At 46.1% G+C, this 18,446-nt stretch overlaps 1 protein-coding gene across 1 annotated transcript; it reads left to right on the plus strand.

Moving 5' to 3' along the window:
- The first annotated feature begins 440 nt into the window (after positions 1-440).
- LOC142258778 (uncharacterized) lies at positions 441-3,626 on the plus strand. Its single transcript, XM_075331377.1, has one exon. It carries the CDS (start codon positions 646-648, stop codon positions 1,915-1,917), a length of 1,272 nt encoding a protein of 423 aa, XP_075187492.1. The 5' UTR covers positions 441-645; the 3' UTR covers positions 1,918-3,626.
- Positions 3,627-18,446: the final 14,820 nt, after the last annotated feature.

Here is an 18,446-nt window from a genome sequence, read left to right on the forward strand (position 1 = left end):
ATCCTCTTCCATGATGATATCACAGATCTGGTGAATGTTAGAGACTTTCTGCTCCTCCACCTTCCATTTGAGGAGACCCCACAGATGCTCAATAGGGTTCAGGTCTGGAGACATGCTTGACCAGTCCAGCACCTTTAACCTCAGTTTGTTTAGCAATGCAGTGGTCGTCTTGGAGGTGTGTTTGGCGTCGTTATAATGTTGGAATACTCTGTTTTGCCATTGACAGATGATGGAACTGAGTGGGGGCTTGTTTTTGTGGGAGAGGAAGTTTATATTGGTATCATATTCACCTACATAACATTTTAGGTGGTGTACCATACTCTACTGGTTCATGCCATGAGGTCTTCTATTAGACTGTGAGCTGTTATTGTCTTAGCAAATAATTCTATTTTACTACATAACTTGCTGTTTCTATAGACGTTTTAAGTAGAAATGTTTAAAAATATTAATTTCAAGCATATTTTATGAAAAAAATAACAGATTTTATTCCTAGCAGATGACTGTACCACGAGACCAGTGGGACAACTGACATCTTCAATTTATAAATCAGATGACTTTGAGATCACACAAGATTCAACTAAAGCAAATGCCATTATTCCAGATATCCCATCTTTCTTTCACAGCAAAGATCTATCATCTGATTCTATGAAACAGGTCCTCTCTTCTGAATCATTACAGACTACTAAAATTAATAAAAGTCACAAAAGAGGCATTAGAAAACCAACTGATCTTAAAGAAAAGGAGCCAATTTCACAATTAAAAAATGGAAATAGTTTTCCTCCAGAAACATCATTTGTAAAACATCAAAAAATTCACACAGTGGAGAAGAGATTTTCTTGTTCCATTTGTAAGAAATATTTTAATCATAAATCAAACCTTGTACAACATCAGAGAACTCACACAGGGGAGAAGCCATATTCATGTTCAGAATGTGGGAAATGTTTTAACCTGAAATCAAATCTTGTTACACATAAAAGTACTCATACAGGGGAGAAGCCATATTCATGTTCAGAATGTGGGAAATGTTTTACACAGAAATCAAAACTTGTTATACATCAAAGAACTCACACAGGAGAGAAGCCATTTTCATGTTCAGAATGTGGGAAATGTTTTATCCGGAAATCACATCTTGTTACACATCAAAGAACTCACACAGGTGAGAAGCCATTTTCATGTTCAGAATGTGGGAAATGTTTTATCCGGAAATCACATCTTGTTATACATCAAAGAACTCACACAGGTGAGAAGCCTTTTTCATGTTCAGAATGCGAGAAAAGTTTTAGCCACAAATTAAGTCTTGTTAGCCATGAGATAATTCATACTGGGGAGAAGTCATATTCATGTTCAGAATGTGGAAAATGTTTTAACCGGAAATCAAGTCTTGTTACACATCAAAGAACTCATACGGGGGAGAAGTCATATTCATGTTCAGAATGCGGGAAAGGTTTTAGCCACAAATTAAGTCTTGTTAGTCATGAGATAATTCATACTGGGGAGAAGCCATATTCATGTTCAGAATGTGGAAAATGTTTTAACTGGAAATCAAGTCTTGTTACACATCAAAGAACTCATACGGGGGAGAAGTCATATTCATGTTCAGAATGTGGAAAATGTTTTAACCGGAAATCAACTCTTGTTACACATCAAAGAACTCATACGGGGGAGAAGTCATATTCATGTTCAGAATGTGGAAAATGTTTTAACCGGAAATCAAGTCTTGTTACACATCAAAGAACTCATACGGGGCAGAAACCTTTTTCATGTTCAGAATGTGGGAGATGTTTTAACACCAAATCAGATCTAATTAGACATCAGAGAACTCACACAGGGGAAAAGACGTTTTCATGTGTAGAATGTGGGAAATGTTTTGCAAGTAGATCAACTCTTCTTTATCACCAGAGCAGTCACAGAGAGTAGAAGCATTTTTCATGTTCAGAATGTGGGAAATGTTTTCCCCAGAAATTGCATCTTATTAGACACCAAATAACTCACACAGGGGAGAAGCCTTTTTCATGTTCAGAATGTTTTAAACACAAGTGGAACTTTCTTAAACATCAAAAATCCCACACAGGGAGTATCCATTATCATACCTAGAATGGGAAAAATGAAAACAAGGAAACTCATATTTTCTTGACCATCAATAATAACTTGCACAGGGACAAAATAAATATTTTATTGACAGATTGTCCAAAAATCACATAACAGACAGTCGTATAATTAAATGAGGAAGGGAAATTACTTTGGAACTTACCATATTTTTTGGACTATAAGATGCACTTCTAACAAAAACTTTTCAGTCATAGGATCAATCACATACCCTGTAAGGGACTGTAAAATGGGGTGATGTGTACACAGTGTGTGTGTGTGTATATAACTGTATATACAGTGAAGATCACAATTTTCTAAAAGTTGCGATCACTGTGTAGTACTACGTGATTATATGCTAATATGAGGAAATTCACAGTATTTTAAACTTATTTCATAAATTGTTTTTTTTCAAAAGCACATAAAAATGTAAATGAAATAAATGTAAATAAACACTGATCAAAATTACAGAACACTTTCAGATACCTGCAAGTTATTGGTGTTAATCTGGCACCTAGTGCTAATTTCCTTAATTATCTGACAAACCCTGTTGGCAGCCTAACTTTTCAGTTTGCACTGACTTTGCAGAAATGGTCTGCCATTACAAAGTGATTGAAACACACCGGCAGCAGGTTATCCATATGAAGGCCTAAGGGGTAACCCTAACAGCCCTAGCAAGAGAATTTGGTTGTTGCAAGTCTGTGATTTGGAGAATATTGCATCTTTACAACATCACGAACTCTTTCAATTCCCCAAAGAAGACTGGTCGCTCTCGCAAGAGAGGACAGGATAATGTGGAGAATCTCCATGGGTAATTGTTTCAGCACTGCAGCTAGAATTGCTCGCCAGTTCAGCACCAAACAGGGTAAGGATCTGTCTCGTCATACAATGTCACGATGTTTAAGAGCATTTGGATTGAAAGCCCACTCTGCAGTGACCAAACCTCTCATTAGCAGAAAGAATCAAAAGGCTGAACTCACCTTTTGTGAGGAGCATGTTGTGTGGACAGAGAAGAAGTGCTCCATAGATAGCGATGAAAGCAAATTTAATTTATTTGGGTCCGATGGGAAACATTATGTTCGTCAACGAACTGGAGAAAGACTAAACCCAAAGTGTGTTAAGAAGTCAGTGAATGGTGGTGGAGGACGTGTCATGGTTTGAGGAATGTTTTCTGCAGCAGGATTTGGACCTCTCATACAGCTACATGGAAGAGTGAATGTAAGTGTGTAGCAGAACCTTCTTCAACAACACGTGGTTCCTTCCTTGCGTTCATCCCTCAATCATCCAGCAGTTTTCATGCAGGACAATGCCCCCTGTCATACAACAAATTGGGTAAAGCAGTTCCCTGAAACAGAAAACATTGAAACAATGAAATACTTGCCCAGTGTCCTGATCTAAACCCAATAGAAAAGCTCTGGAACATCCTTGGTGACAAAGTTATTACATTGTTTCTGAAAAAAGCGAGTCATCAGACATTGTTCTCTAATTTTGATCTCCATTGTATTTAGTAGAGCTGTATGTAAATGTGCTTATGTAGCAGAGCTGAGCGTGCATATACTGTCCATGCAGCAGTGTTGTGTGTAAATAAATTTACAACTTTTATTTTCTATATATAATGAAATATAAATTGCTTTTGTTTTTTAACCCCTTTACGCCCAAGGGCGTACCGGTACGTCCTTGGTCGCCTATCTCCAGTTACTGCGGGCTCTGGTGGTGAGCCCGAGGAAATCTCTGCATATGTTTGGGTATCAGGTGTAGGTATCAGGCTCAGGTGTATCGGAGATCCACCCGCACCTGTTAACCCTTTTAGATAGCGCTGTAAAACACTGACAGCACGACTTAAATGGCCGCAGTGGGGATTGTGCCATTTCCCACCACCATCGGCTGTCCCGTGACATGATCACGGTGCGCCAATGTGTTTCCATGGTAGCGCGGGGTCAGCTGATGACCCCTGAAACTGCCATGGTAAACTTCCTGGGAGAGCCGACAAATCGCCAGCACTCACAGGAAGCAGCATTTCTGAAATGCTTAGGAAATCGGACTATGCAGTGATAACATCCCCTAGGGGACTAGGAAAATAAATAAAAAATGTTAATAAAAAGTTTTTAAAAAATAATAGGAAGAAAAAAAATAACAAAAAAACCTAAAAATTCAAATTACCCTCCTGAATATAAAACAGTTAATAAAAATAAAAAAAAACTACGCATATTTGGTATCAAGAAAAAAGAGAACAAGAGTTTCTATAGAAGAAATTGTACAAAAAATTTTCTTATAAAGAAGGTGAACATCCATTTAGTCTAAAAACATATTAAAACACCAGGACCATGCCCCGAGATAGATAGACACCACTTAGGGACTCATGAAACTAATTACATTTTATAATTGTACAGATGGCACAATCATCATAATATCAGAATATAGTATCTCCATAGTGGACTATAACTAGGTACAACATGAAGTCAGATCCACTCAAAAAGCTTAAAGCATACAGAGATGTAATACTGGAGTAGGGCATGCAAAAGTGGCGGTGGTAAAGCTGAATTCGGTAACAGGTCACAGGAAATGGAACCTCGAAACGCCCAACGCACGTTTCGATACATCGGTTTTCAATCTTCATCAGGGGACAGGTGCCTCTAATCTCTAAGTGCTGTCTATCTATCTCGGGGCATTGTCCTGGTGTTTTAATATGTTTTTAGACTAAATGGATGTTCACCTTCTTCATAATAATTTTTTTTGAACAATTTTAGCACTATAAAACTCTTGTTCTCTTTTCTCTTAATACCATGGTTCTGAGTTTGCGCTGTATGTGGGGATTTAGCAGAATCCATGCCCACATCCAAATTTGTATGGTGTTATGGAGTTTTTTGCTCAAATATTTGGTATCGCTACGTTCAGAAATGCCTGATCAATCAAACTATAAAACTAGTTAATCTGATTAGTACACGGCGTGGCGAGAAAAAAAATTCCAAACACCAAAAATTGTGAGGGGGGTTTTATTTCCACAAACAGGCGATCAAAACATAGCATGTGCACAAAAATGATTTAATTAAAAACGCCAGCTCAAGACGCAAAAAAAGCCATCACAGACCCAGATCCCAAAAAATGAGAACGCAACGGGGCTCGGAAAATGGTGACAAAGGCACAACTTCTGAATTTTTTAACCCCTTAGATAAAAGTAAGACTGTGTGTACATGTAGCAGATTTTTTTTCTGCAGAAAAAGCATGTCTTGGCAGAAAGAAGCTGCTGAAAAAAGCCCCGTGTGCACAGCACTTCAGGAGTCTCATAGACTTTGCTGGGAAGCTTTTTCCTTGCAGTATTGATTAAAATCTGAAAGGAAAAAAGCATGAAAAAAGCAACGTGTGCACAGAGCCTATGTTTGGTATCTACAAACTCGTACCGACCTGAGGCTTCACACCAACATGTCAGTTTTACCATATAGTGAACACTGAGAAAAAAGACTCCAAAACCAATAGCGCAACTACACTTTTTTTCTGCAATTTCACCGCACTTGGATTTTTCCCACCATTTTTCAGTGCACTATATGGTAAAAATAACGATTTCATTCAAAACTACAACTCGTCCTGTAAAACACAAGACCTCATATGGCAAGATTGATGGAAAAATAAAAAAGTTATGGCTCTTGGAAGAAGGAGAGGAAAAAATTGCCTGGGGGTGAAGGGGCTATTCACTAAGGTAATGGTGACAAAACAGTTCACATTGTAAGTGAAGACCACGGAGTGAGGACACTAGATAATGATATCAGGCACCAGGAGCGGTTTACAAGTGTTGCAGTGGCGTAACTAGAGTTTGATGTGCCATGGTGCAAAATTTGGACCGGGGCCCCCCCTCCACGTACACCGACACTTATGGGTACTTTGCACGTTGCGATATTGCACCTGCGATATCGTCGGGGTCAAATCGAAAGTGACTCACATCCGGCGCCGGTAACGATGTCGCAACGTGTAAAGCCTAGGAGAGAAGATGAACGAGCGTGAAACAGTCAAAAATCGTTGGTGATCTGTGTCACATCGTTCATTTTCATTATGTTGGTGCGTCCGCAGGTACGATGTTGTTTGTCGTTCCTGCAGCTCCACACATCGCTGTGTGTGTGAAGCCGCAGGAGCGACAAACATCTTACCTGCACCTGGCGTCCACTGGCAAGGCGGAAGGGAGAAGGAGGGCGGGATGTTTACATCCCGCTCATCTCCGACTCTCCGCTGCTATTGGCCAGCCGCTTTGTGACGTCGCTGTGACGCTGAACGCACCTCCCCCTTGAAGGAGGGATTGTTCGGCAGTCACAGCGACGTCACCAACCAGGTAAGTGCGTGTCCAGCTGCCGTAATGATAATGTTCGCTATGGCAGCTCACACTACATATCGCATGTGCGACGGGGGCGGGGGCTATCGCGCTCGGCATTGCTAGCATCGGCTAGCGATGTCGCAGCTTGCAAAGTACCCCTTAGGGTACGGGATAGTGACACTGACACTCGGAGTACAGGATAATGATGCTGACACTTGGCTCTAAAGGCCGCTTTACAAGCTGCGATCTCGCTAGCAAGATCACTAGCGTGCGTACCGCCCCCATCGTTTGTGCGACACGGACAAATCGCTGCCCGTGGCGCACAAAATCGCGTGGACCCGTCACACTACTTACATGCCTAGCGACGTCGCTGTGACCGGCGAACCGCCTCCTTTCCAAGGGGGCGGTTCGTGCGGCGTCACAGCGACGTCACTAAGTGGCCGCCCAATAGAAGTGGAGGGGCGGAAATGGGCAGGATGTAACATCCCGCCCACCTCCTTCCTTCCTCATTGCCGGCGGCCGCAGGTAAGGTGAGGTTCCTCGTTCCTGCGGTGTCACACATAGCGATGTGTGCTGCTTCAGGAATGACGAACAACATCGTACCTGCAGCAGCAACGATAATTGGGAATAGGGGGGCATGTCACCGATTAGCGATTTTGAACGTTTTTGCGACGATTCAAAATCGCTCATAGGTTTCACACGCAATGACATCGCTAACGCGGCCGGATGTCCGTCACAAATTCCGTGACCCCAACGACATCGCTTTAGCGATGTTGTAGCGTGTAAAGCGGCTTTTACCCTCAGCACCCAGGTTTCCCATGATCTGAAATCCCTCTATCAGCACTAAGCTTTGCCATGTTCTGATATCCATCTGGTCCTTGGCACCCAGCTTTCCCATGCTCTGCTATACATCATTCCCTCAGCACCCAGTTTTCCCATATCAGAGCATGGGAAAGCTGGATGCTGAGAGATGTACATTAGAGCATGGGAAAGCTGGGTGCTGAGGGTAAGAGCCTTTTTACCTCAGCACAAAACATTCCCATCCCATACTTGTATCTTTATCCTCCCTCGTATATAGTTCTCCAAATACAATAATGGTCCCCACATAGCCTTCCATATAGTATAAAGGGTCCCACATAACCCTTCATATATTGGAATGCACCTCCATAGTCCTCCATGTATTATAATGAATTTCCCATAGTTCTCCATGTATTATAATTCACCCCATATTTCTCCATATATTATACTGCACCACAGTCCTCAATGTTTTATAACACACCTCCATAGTCCTCTATGTATAAAGTAGCCTCCATAGTCCTCCATATATCATAATGTAGCCCCCATAGTCCTACAGTGCCTACAAGTAGTATTCAACCCCCTGAAGATTTAGCAGGTTTACACATTCGGAATTAACTTGGCATTGTGACATTTGGACTGTAGATCAGCCTGGAAGTGTGAAATGCACTGCAGCAAAAAAGAATGTTATTTCTTTTTTTCTTTTTTTTTTTTTTTAAATTGTCAAAAGTTTATTCAGAGAGTCATTTATTATTCAACCCCTCAAACCACAAGAATTCTGTTTGGTTCCCCTAAAGTATTAAGAAGTATTTCAGGCACAAAGAACAATGAGCTTCACATGTTTGGATTAATTATCTCTTTTTCCAGCCTTTTCTGACTAATTAAGACCCTCCCCAAACTTGTGAACAGCACTCATACTTGGTCAACATGGGAAAGACAAAGGAGCATTCCAAGGCCATCAGAGACAAGATCGTGGAGGGTCACAAGGCTGGCAAGGGGTACAAAACCCTTTCCAAGGAGTTGGGCCTACCTGTCTCCACTGTTGGGAGCATCATCCGGAAGTGGAAGGCTTATGGAACTACTGTTAGCCTTCCATGGCCTGGACAGCCTTTGAAAGTTTCCACCCGTGCCGAGGCCAGGCTTGTCCGAAGAGTCAAGGCTAACCCAAGGACAACAAGGAAGGAGCTCCGGGAAGATCTCATGGCAGTGGGGACATTGGTTTCAGTCAATACCATAAGTAACGTACTCCACCGCAATGGTCTCCGTTCCAGACGAGCCCGTAAGGTACCTTTACTTTCAAAGCGTCATGTCAAGGCTCGTCTACAGTTTCCTCATGATCACTTGGAGGACTCTGAGACAGACTGGTTCAAGGTTCTCTGGTCTGATGAGACCAAGATCGAGATCTTTGGTGCCAACCACACAAGTGACGTTTAGAGACTGGATGGCACTACATACGACCCCAAGAATACCATCCCTACAGTCAAGCATGGTGGTGGCAGCATCATGCTGTGGGGCTGTTTCTCAGCCAAGGGGCCTGGCCATCTGGTCCGCATCCATGGGAAGATGGATAGCACGGCCTACCTGGAGCTTTTGGCCAAGAACCTCCGCTCCTCCATCAAGGATCTTAAGATGGGTCATCATTTCATCTTCCAACAAGACAACGACCCAAAGCACACAGCCAAGAAAACCAAGGCCTGGTTCAAGAGGGAAAAAATAAAGGTGTTGCAGTGGCCTAGTCAGTCTGCTGACCTTAACCCAATTGAAAACTTGTGGAAGGAGCTCAAGATTAAAGTCCACATGAGACACCCAAAGAACCTAAATAACTCGGAGAAGATCTGCATGGAGGAGTGGGCCAAGATAACTCCAGAGACCTGTGCCGGCCTGATCAGGTCTTATAAAAGACGATTATTAGCTGTAATTGCAAACAAGGGTTATTCCACAAAATATTAAACCTAGGGGTTGAATAATAATTGACCCACACTTTTATGGTGAAAATATATTAAAATTTAACTGAGCAACATAACTTGTTGGTTTGTAAGATTTATGCATCTGTTAATAAATCCTGCTCTTGTTTGAAGTTTGCAGGCTCTAACGTATTTGCATCTTATCAAACCTGCTAAATCTGCAGGGGGTTGAATACTACTTGTAGGCACTGTATATGTATTACAATGCAGCCCCATAAACCTTCATATTGTATTATGCAGCCCCATATTCCTCCATGTATAATGTGTGACAACCTGGTGGTCACACAGAAAAGGCCCCCCCGCACAACACCTTCCCTCACAGGGTTACACCTAGCCAAAAAAACCCTAGTCACCCCCTCCAGAGCAGGACAGGCACACCAGTGGGCAGGACCAGGCGGATGGAGAACACCCACCTAGGGGTCTAGAGTACCCGGGGCAGGAAAAGAGTCAGTTCAGTTGAGTTTTGAGTTGAAGTGGAGTAGGAGGAGAGGAGAAGTGAACCTCAAGTGCAAAGCCAGAAAGGAAAGGCGTCGGGGTTGGAGCCCTGGCGTATTGGCTAGGCGGCAGACGATGGTCCGTGTCTGTCAGAAGACGAATTGTCTCTCCAGTAAAGGAGACAAACTCTAGCACAGCGCCACCTATTGGAAGTAGCGATCCTAAAAGTCACAAGTGGATTTTCGACAATCCTTTGCAATATGACTCAGGAAGACGGGAAGACAGCTGCCGGAGATCCGAAGTGGACCGAGGCAGGGTTGGAGCCCGCGGATACCGACACCGGAGAACCGACCCGGAAACCGTGCACAGAGACCCTGAAGCAGAGACCGGAACAACCGGCTTTGTTAATTAACCAGTTGAGGACAGGATTACAGGTCCTGTCCCACCCAAAGTCCCGAAAGCAGACAACCACCCACCAAGGGGAATAGGGCATCCGCCAGGGCCCGGTAGATCCCAAGGGTCAGTGTCAGCGGGCAAGGCTCCCAACCAAAGTACCAGGAGCGGACTCCCGTGTTCCACACCGGGAAGTCCACCACACCAAAAACAGTGCAGAGGAAAGTGACACAGACCATCACCCCGGGTGAGGGACCAGAATACACCCGGCTGCGGCGGCCGGCCACCAGCACCTTGGTTTACCATTGGACTTGTGTGACTCATTCATTCGTGAGTAAACTAACATTTCCCGGCATGACCGGGCGCGCCGGCCCCTGCAATCACCACCCTCAGCACAGAGACACTGGGCCCCAGGGCATCCATCCCTGCCCACGGAGGGGTTAACATCCAGCTGCCATCCCATCGCCCCCGGGTGCCCCATAACAGCAGCGGTGGTGCCACACTTTACCACACACCGTAATTGGCGTCACAGAGTGTCTACAGCAAATCCCGTACAAATACGTTCCCTTTTTATTTGAAGTGTCCGCGCAACCCCCTGGGTCCGGAAGAATCCCTCGAGCCACACTATGGATCCGGATCCGAGCAGCCCGGCTGCTACTGACTTTGGGGCAGCACATAATGCACCACTATATTCCATGTATAAGGTGTCCTTCATGTTTATTATGCAGCCCCATAGACCTCCATGTATAGTGCAGCCCCATAGACCATGTATCATGCAGCCCCATAGACTTCCATGTGTCATGCAGCCAGCCCCCCCCCCCCCAGGGCCTCCATGTGTCATGCAGCCAGCCCCCCCCAGGGCCTCCATGCGTCTTGCAGCCAGCCCCCCCAGGGCCTCCATGTGTCATGCAGCCAGTCCCCCCCCCCCAGGGCCTCCATGTGTCATGCAGCCGGCTCTCCCAGGGCCTGCATGTGTCATGCAGCCAGTCCTCCATGTGTCATGCAGCCAGCCCCTAGGGCCTCCATGTGTCCTGCAGCCAGGCCCGCCCCAAGGACTCCATGTGTCCTGCAGCCAGGCCCCCTCAAGGACTCCATGTGTCCTGCAGCCAGGACCCTCCAAGAACTCCATGTGTCCTGCAGCTAGGCCCCCCCCCAAGGACTCCATGTGTCCTGCAGTCAGGCCCCCCCAAGGACTCCATATGTCCTGCAGCCAGCCCCCCCCCCAGGACTCCATGTGTCCTGCAACCAGCTTTCCCGTGTACTCACTAATTTATAAAAAAAAATAAAAAAATAAAATAAGTACTCACCTGATTTTTCCTTCCACCGCAGCTCTGTCCTCACCTTTACTTGTTTCACCGCTGCTCGTCCTCACTTCTGTCTTCATTCCCCCGTGGCTCCGGTCGGCGTCCTCCTGCGCTCTGTGCTCAAACCACATACAGCAGTCGTACAGGAGTGACGCCACCAAGCAGGCACGGGGGAAGACTGATGATGCGTAGAGCAGCGCCGGCCGCTCTATGCAATATCAAATCAGTGTGCGGCGACGGGAGCGCGGTGACTGGAGCACGGTGACACCACCGCTGACACCAGGCAGGGTGGCCCGGTGTCAGCGGCGCCCGGATCATATAGCGGCTGCCGCGCCATGAGTTCTGCGGCAGAACAGCGCAGCTTCTCTCTCACAGAAAGGAGCTGGCTGCTGATCTGCCGGGCAGACGCGGGCCCTTAACCTCCCGGGCCCGGTCACAATGGCGACCGCTGCAACCGCGGTAGTTACGCCCCTGCAGTGTTGTATTTCGCATCTTCCTAGGTTCATGTCTCAGAGCGTCGGTCACCAGTATTATGTAGTAAGACCCTCAGTGGAGAATCGTAAATGAGCCTGTCAGTCAGTGCTATTAGGGGTTCTGTCCGGCACAATCCCTGACAGCCACATGCAGATGGAGGAGCAGTGCCATTATGTATGAAGAAGCTCCCACCTTGTAGAAAGTGGAAAACTTGAATTGTAAATTCATTTGTAAAGTGATTTTATCGAGTTGTTAAAAAAAAAGAAGAAGAGGTAAGGGAGAATGTGATACATAGTAGAAACAAGCATTACTCACCTGCTGAATCCATTGCTATGTCAGGTCTAACACTTTAGTGCTCCACACCGATCTGAGTCTACTTCTCTGCTGTGATGACGAACCCGATATCACACATGAGCGTTACATCACCTATACTGTGAGGCCAGTGATGGGCTGCAGTGGTCACATGTTGTATATGGCACATTATGGCTGCAGTTGTGCCGCCCTGGCAAAACCAGGGTGTCACAGAAGTCTGCATTTGTCTTTTTTTTGGTGCAGATTTCACTCTCCCTTGGGGAGTTTCCCACACACAAACACACCAGCCAATCAGGCCCCACTCACCCCCTCCTCAGGAAACAGGAGGGGGGAGAGATGAGCTTAGAAAAGAGCAGAGTTTGAGCTGAAGTCAGTCTGCAGGAGGAGAGAGGTCTGGAAGCAGCCCCTGTGTGGGGCTAGGGAGAGTGGCAGTGAGGGCCTCAGGAATAGGCCAGCCGCTTGTGGGGACCCGAAGTGGACCGGGAGAGGGTAATGGCCCCCTGGTGCCGACTGTCGGGACCCAGTCCGGACCTGTGTACGAAGCAGACACAGACCTCAGGCAGGAGAAGAGCACCTGAAGTACACACACGGGTGTGGGATACGTCCTAACAGCATCCGTGGGCACCAGTTACCAGCAACTTGGTTAATTCCTGGACTTGTGTCAGTTATTGCTTTATACTGTGAGTACTCCTGCAGCACCCGGTCCAAGCCGTGGACTGCATCTGTCACTCCCCAATCCACAACTCCCAATTGGGCACGGTCCCCAGAGGCAGCGGCGGTGCCACCATCTCATCACCACAACCCACGGGTGGCGTCACGGACAATTTCCCTTACCTAATCCCCTTTTTGCTGTGGAGCCAGGGATCACAGACCAGGTTCGCCACCGTACCCCTACAAAAGTGACCCCTTGGCCTGGATCTGAGTACCCTACCCCTGGGCGACACAAATTGGCATCACAAACAGGATTGAACAAGTCCACTTACTGGTGGAAGATCGCCTTGAAGTCAGCGGTGATCCGTTGTGAAATTTGCGAAATCCACCATCTTGTCGCCATCTTCTGGCGCGTAAACTCCCGCCAAAGCCTTCTTTCCCGAGCGGTGGGCGCGAAAAAAAAAAAGGCTCTGCCCCCTGAGAACGCGGGCAGAATTGAAGCTCCGGAGAACCGGAAGCGAAAGAGAGACTTTAAAAGTTGCTAGAAGGACTGCTCCCGAGTACCAAGGGGGAGCAGCAGGAAGGGACTGCAGTTCATGTAACCAGGACTGTAAAGGCAGGGGCACCAGGACTTTGCCTAATTCCGTTCCTGGACAAGCGAGCTGCAACCCTGATGACATCATACCCGGCCCTGGCAGTCCGCCCGGCTGCAACAGCAACAGAGATGACGTCGGCTCCGGCAGTCCGCCCGGCCGCAACGGTGATGATGTCGGCTCTGGCAGTCCGCCCGGCCACAACGGAGGCGGCACCCGACCGGAAGTCTGTCCCAGATGCGGCGCCAGCCGCTCCCAGGTACCCCGTCGCGGCTGTGGAGCAGCTGGGGTGCACCTCCAGAGAGGAGGAGCAGGCCACTGAGCGATGGGATCCTCGGCAGTTAGCGAGGCCGGTTGTAGCCGGCGCCGAGGGCATCCGAGTGGGCCTGGCTCCTGAGCAGGAGGCAGAGCACGGAACCCGTGCCCCGTACTGGGAGTGGCAGCAGCACCAGTGGTAGCAGAACATGGACGGCTACCCGCAAGTTCAAAGTTCAAGTTGACTGTTTTATGGACTGTCACCCCTGTTGAATGTCCTCAGGTTCACAGAGGAGGCCATCTGCACCGCAGGTGGGGGGTGGCAGGATAGTTAAAAGTTTGAGCAAACGTACCTCCCGATGTGGGAAGATGCACGTTTGTAATGTTTAACTTTTCTTTTTCCCGTTAAATAATAAATGTTGGTAGCTGGACAGCCCGCGGACGGTCTGTATTTTACCAAGGGGGAGTGTGCCGCCCTGGCAAAACCAGGGTGTCACAGAAGTCTGCATCTGTCTTTTTTTTTTAGAGCAGATCTCACTCTCCCTTGGGGAGTTTCCCACACACAAACACAACAGCCAGTCAGGCCCCACTCACCCCCTCCTCAGGAAATGGGAGGGGGGAGAGAGGAGCTTAGAAAAGAGCAGAGTTTGAGCTGAAGTCCGTCTGCAGGAGGAGAGATGTCTGGAAGCAGCCCCTGTGTGGGGCTAGGGAGAGTGGCAGTGAGGGCCTCAGGAATAGGCCAGCCGCTTGTGGGGACCCGAAGTGGACCGGGAGAGGGTAGTGGCCCCCCGGTGCCGAATGTCGGGACCCAGTCCGGACCTGTGTACGAAGCAGACACAAACCTCAGGCAGGAGACGAGCACCTGAGGTACACACACGGGTGTGGGACCCATCCTCACAGCATCCGTGGGCACCAGTTACCAGCAATTTGGTTCATTCCTGGACTTGTGTTAGTTATTGCTTTATATTGTGAGTACTCCTGCAGCACCCGGTCCAAGCCATGGACTGCATCCGTCACTCCCCAATCCACAACTCCCAATTGGGCCCCAAGACTACACCTCCCCTACCCTTGGAGGGGATTCCATCTTGCTGCCCCACACCACCAGTCCCGGGCACGGTCCCCAGAGGCAGCGACGGTGCCACCATCTCATCACCGCAACCCACGGGTGGCGTCACGGACAATCTCCCTTACCCAATCCCCTTTTTGCTGTGGAGCCAGGGATCACAGACCGGGTCACGCCACCGTACACCTACAAAAGTGACCCTACCCCTGGGCGACACACAGTCAGGTACAGAAGGCCGGAGATCAGAAGCAGCTGGGGCTGTGACTGGCGAGTAATCCTTCTCATTTATTTTTTCCAGAATCACATACTTCCCCCGACCCCGGGAGGTGGTGAAACGAAATTCTGCCCCAACTTCTCTAAAAAGTCTAATTAATCGAATGCCCCATTAAGTCAAAGTTGGAAGCAGAGTAAGACATTAATGACCCCTGTAGCAGACCACAGGCCCAGCTCTAAGAAAGAAGTAAATCCACTAAGTCCGTCCATAGTAAGTTCTGCTAAGTGAATAGTGAAAGAAGGTAAAATAATAGGTGACATCCCGGCCTCCTGATCAATGCTGAGGGACGTCATGTAGGGGAACAATTGTGGTGTTTAGGCATTTCCTAAATATATCTTTAAATTATCACTTTCCAATAATCTTTAGACAGTGTTCCCATGGAGCAGACTTGCTGTGGACCTCCGGGAGTGGAGGACCCGCATGATCCCGGACTGGTAAATCCCGCTGTATCATTGTGATAAATGTGCGGAGAAGCTTTGTTGTGATTGAGGCTCGCACCTATATCAGCAGCATAAATTACATACTGGGGTCACAAACCTGCAGCTATCATCAGTTTACACTGCGGATATGAGATTTCTGAAAATACGTAAAACGCAGAGGATTTCACTGATAACACTAATTATAGCAAAAAGCAATTTAAATACCCCAAATGACACATACTGTATATATAATAGCTGGGTAATTGTCCTGGTGTGTGTGGCTTCTGCTGCACACACTGGGACCTGGGCTGCCTCTTATCCACAGTTCCCTCTGTTTGCGACATGGAAGCGGTTATATACAGGTCACAGGTACAGTACAGACCAAAAGTTTGGACACATCTCATTCAAAGAGTTTTCTTTATTTTCCTGACTCTAAAAATTGTAGATTCATATTGAAGGCATCAAAACTATGAATTAAAACATGTGGAATGAAATACTTACAAAAGTGTAAAACAACTGAAAATATGTCTTATATCTTAGGTTCTTCAAAGTAGCCACTTTTTCCTTTGATTACTACTTTGCACACTCTTGGCATTCTCTTGATGAGCTTCAAGAGGTAATCACCGGAAATGGTCTTCCAACAGTCTTGAAGAAGTTCCCAGAGATGCTTAGCACTTGTTGGCCCTTTTCCCTTCACTCTGCGGTCCAGCTCACCCCAAACCATCTCGATTGGATTCAGGTCTGGTGACTGTGGAGACCAGGTCATCTGGAATAGCACCCCATCACTCTCCTTCTTAGTCAAATAGCCCTTACACAGCCTGGAGGTGTGTTTGAGGTCATTGTCCTGTTGAAAAATAAATTATGGTCCAACTAAACGCAAACCGGATGGAATAGCACGCCGCTGCAAGATGCTGTGGTAGGCATGCTGGTTCAGTATGCCTTCAATTTTGAATAAATCACCAACAGTGTCAGCAGCAAAGCGCCCCCACACCATCACACCTCCTCCTCCATGCTTCACGGTGGGAACCAGGCATGTAGAGTCCATCCATTCACCTTTTCTATAAACACATGGTGGTTGGATCCAAAGATCTCAAATTTGGACTCATCAGACCAAAGCACAGATTTCCACTGGTCTAATGTCCATTCCTTGTGTTCTTTAGCCCAAACAAGTCTCCTCTGCTTGTTGTCTGTCCTTAGCAGTGGTTTCCCAGCAGCTATTTTACCATGAAGGCCTGCTGCACAAAGTCTCCTCTTAACAGTTGTTCTAGAGATGAGAAGGTGTGTCCAAATTTTTGGTCTCTACTGTATGTGTTGCTCTAATAATCTATTAATTTATCTAGGAGGCCGCATGGCACAATGAAATGTAAAATATAGAGTAGGACCCCCCTATTGAGATTTGCCGTGATGTGGCAGGGGTGGCTCAAAAAATGGATCAACTATTTGCTAAAAATCTAATTTTGTATTATAGTGCAGTTGGAATAAATCTGTGAATTTACACTTTTATTTGATGCATACCACTCTCAGATCGTGCTGGCTCCCTTTTCTCATTATGGAGAGAGAACTGAAGGTGCTGCATATGTCTTCAGAATGTGAGTACACTCCTAGGAACGTAACTGATCTGCAATATGCTGCAACTGAGGAATTAAAGGGTAAGTCGGACACTACAATGAAAATGTCTGACAAGGGTGGAGTAGTGATAGTGATGGATTCTTCTGCATACAGGTCACAAATAATTGACCTTCTGAATGATACCAGTACATATGTAAAATTAAATAACAATCCCTCTTTGAAATTTTTTAAAGACACAAATAAAATCATTGAAGGGATATCTTGGGGAGCGCTCACTAAAGATCAGGGTGATTACTTGCATGTGGATCATCCTGTTCTTCCTATTACGCATGCCCTCCCAAAGATGCACAAATCCACCCCCCATGAGACCCATTATTTCTGGGATTGGCTCCATTACGGGGTGACTGGGAGAGCGGCTTCATTCATTACTTCAGCCTCTAGTCCAGCGCACACCAGGTTTTCTGAAGGATTCTACTGATGTTTTGGAGCAACTTTTACATTTTTCATGGTCTCTTGGTTGAGCTGTGACGTTACCTCACTATTTCTATCCCACACAATATTGCTCTAGATGCATTGACATTTCATTTAAAGAAATATTCTAGCTTTTCTGAATATGACTTTTTTTTCTCATGACTCACATTTTTTTTCCTTTTGATAATTATTTTTTTTTCTGCAATGTAAGGATGTGTCCATGGTGCCAAATACTCCCCTTCCCTTGAAAATCTTGAAAGAATGTTAAATTTCATTTTTTTCACAGAATAATCCCTTTATTGTCCTTTTGTTCTGGTATGCCTGATTCATAGACGACATGCTCATCATTTCTGCCATACCAGAGTTTATGTCTTAGATCAATTCAAATCAATTTAATCTCTTTTTTTCAGCATAATTCAACATCAATTTCTTTTTGGGATTTGCAGAGTGGAAAAAAATCCTAGAAAGGAAGAGAGAGGTGGCGCTTTTCCCATTGCAGTATTTAGTGATCATAAGGAGTGCTTGAATGGTAATGCACTCACCTTGGGGTAAAATGGATCGTGGATGTAATCCGGGGAACCCGTCTATCCAACGGTCGCATCTGGTCGGCCCATTGAATTGGAGTCCTTCACTGGGCTCCGAGCAGAAAACAAAAAGACAAAAGGAGAAGGGCGGTCCACACACAATCCGATGTATAGGTACGAAATGACCAGATCCACTTATACTGATCTTTTCTTTATTAAAATTTTTTTTAACAAAGACAAGATTAGTATAAGTGGATCTGGTCATTTTGTGTCTATACGTCTAAGCCACCGGATTGTGCGCGGATCACCCTTCTCCTCTTGTCTTTTTACTTTTTTTGGATTTACATTTGCATGATAAAATGTCCACCTCTACCTTTTGTAAACCCCTTTCTGGTAACAGTGTATTGCGTGCGGCTAGCAGTCAGCAAGGTGGTGACATTAGACTTAAATTATTAACACGAGAGGCGTACTGGAAATTTTATTTAGATACTGCCTCACCGCATGGTCTGAATACCGTTCATATATGTTCCCTTATTGGTTTTTGATTATATGCATTCATATATTT

This window comes from Anomaloglossus baeobatrachus, assembly GCF_048569485.1.
Source record: "Anomaloglossus baeobatrachus isolate aAnoBae1 chromosome 5 unlocalized genomic scaffold, aAnoBae1.hap1 SUPER_5_unloc_10, whole genome shotgun sequence".
Lineage (NCBI taxonomy): Eukaryota > Metazoa > Chordata > Amphibia > Anura > Aromobatidae > Anomaloglossus > Anomaloglossus baeobatrachus.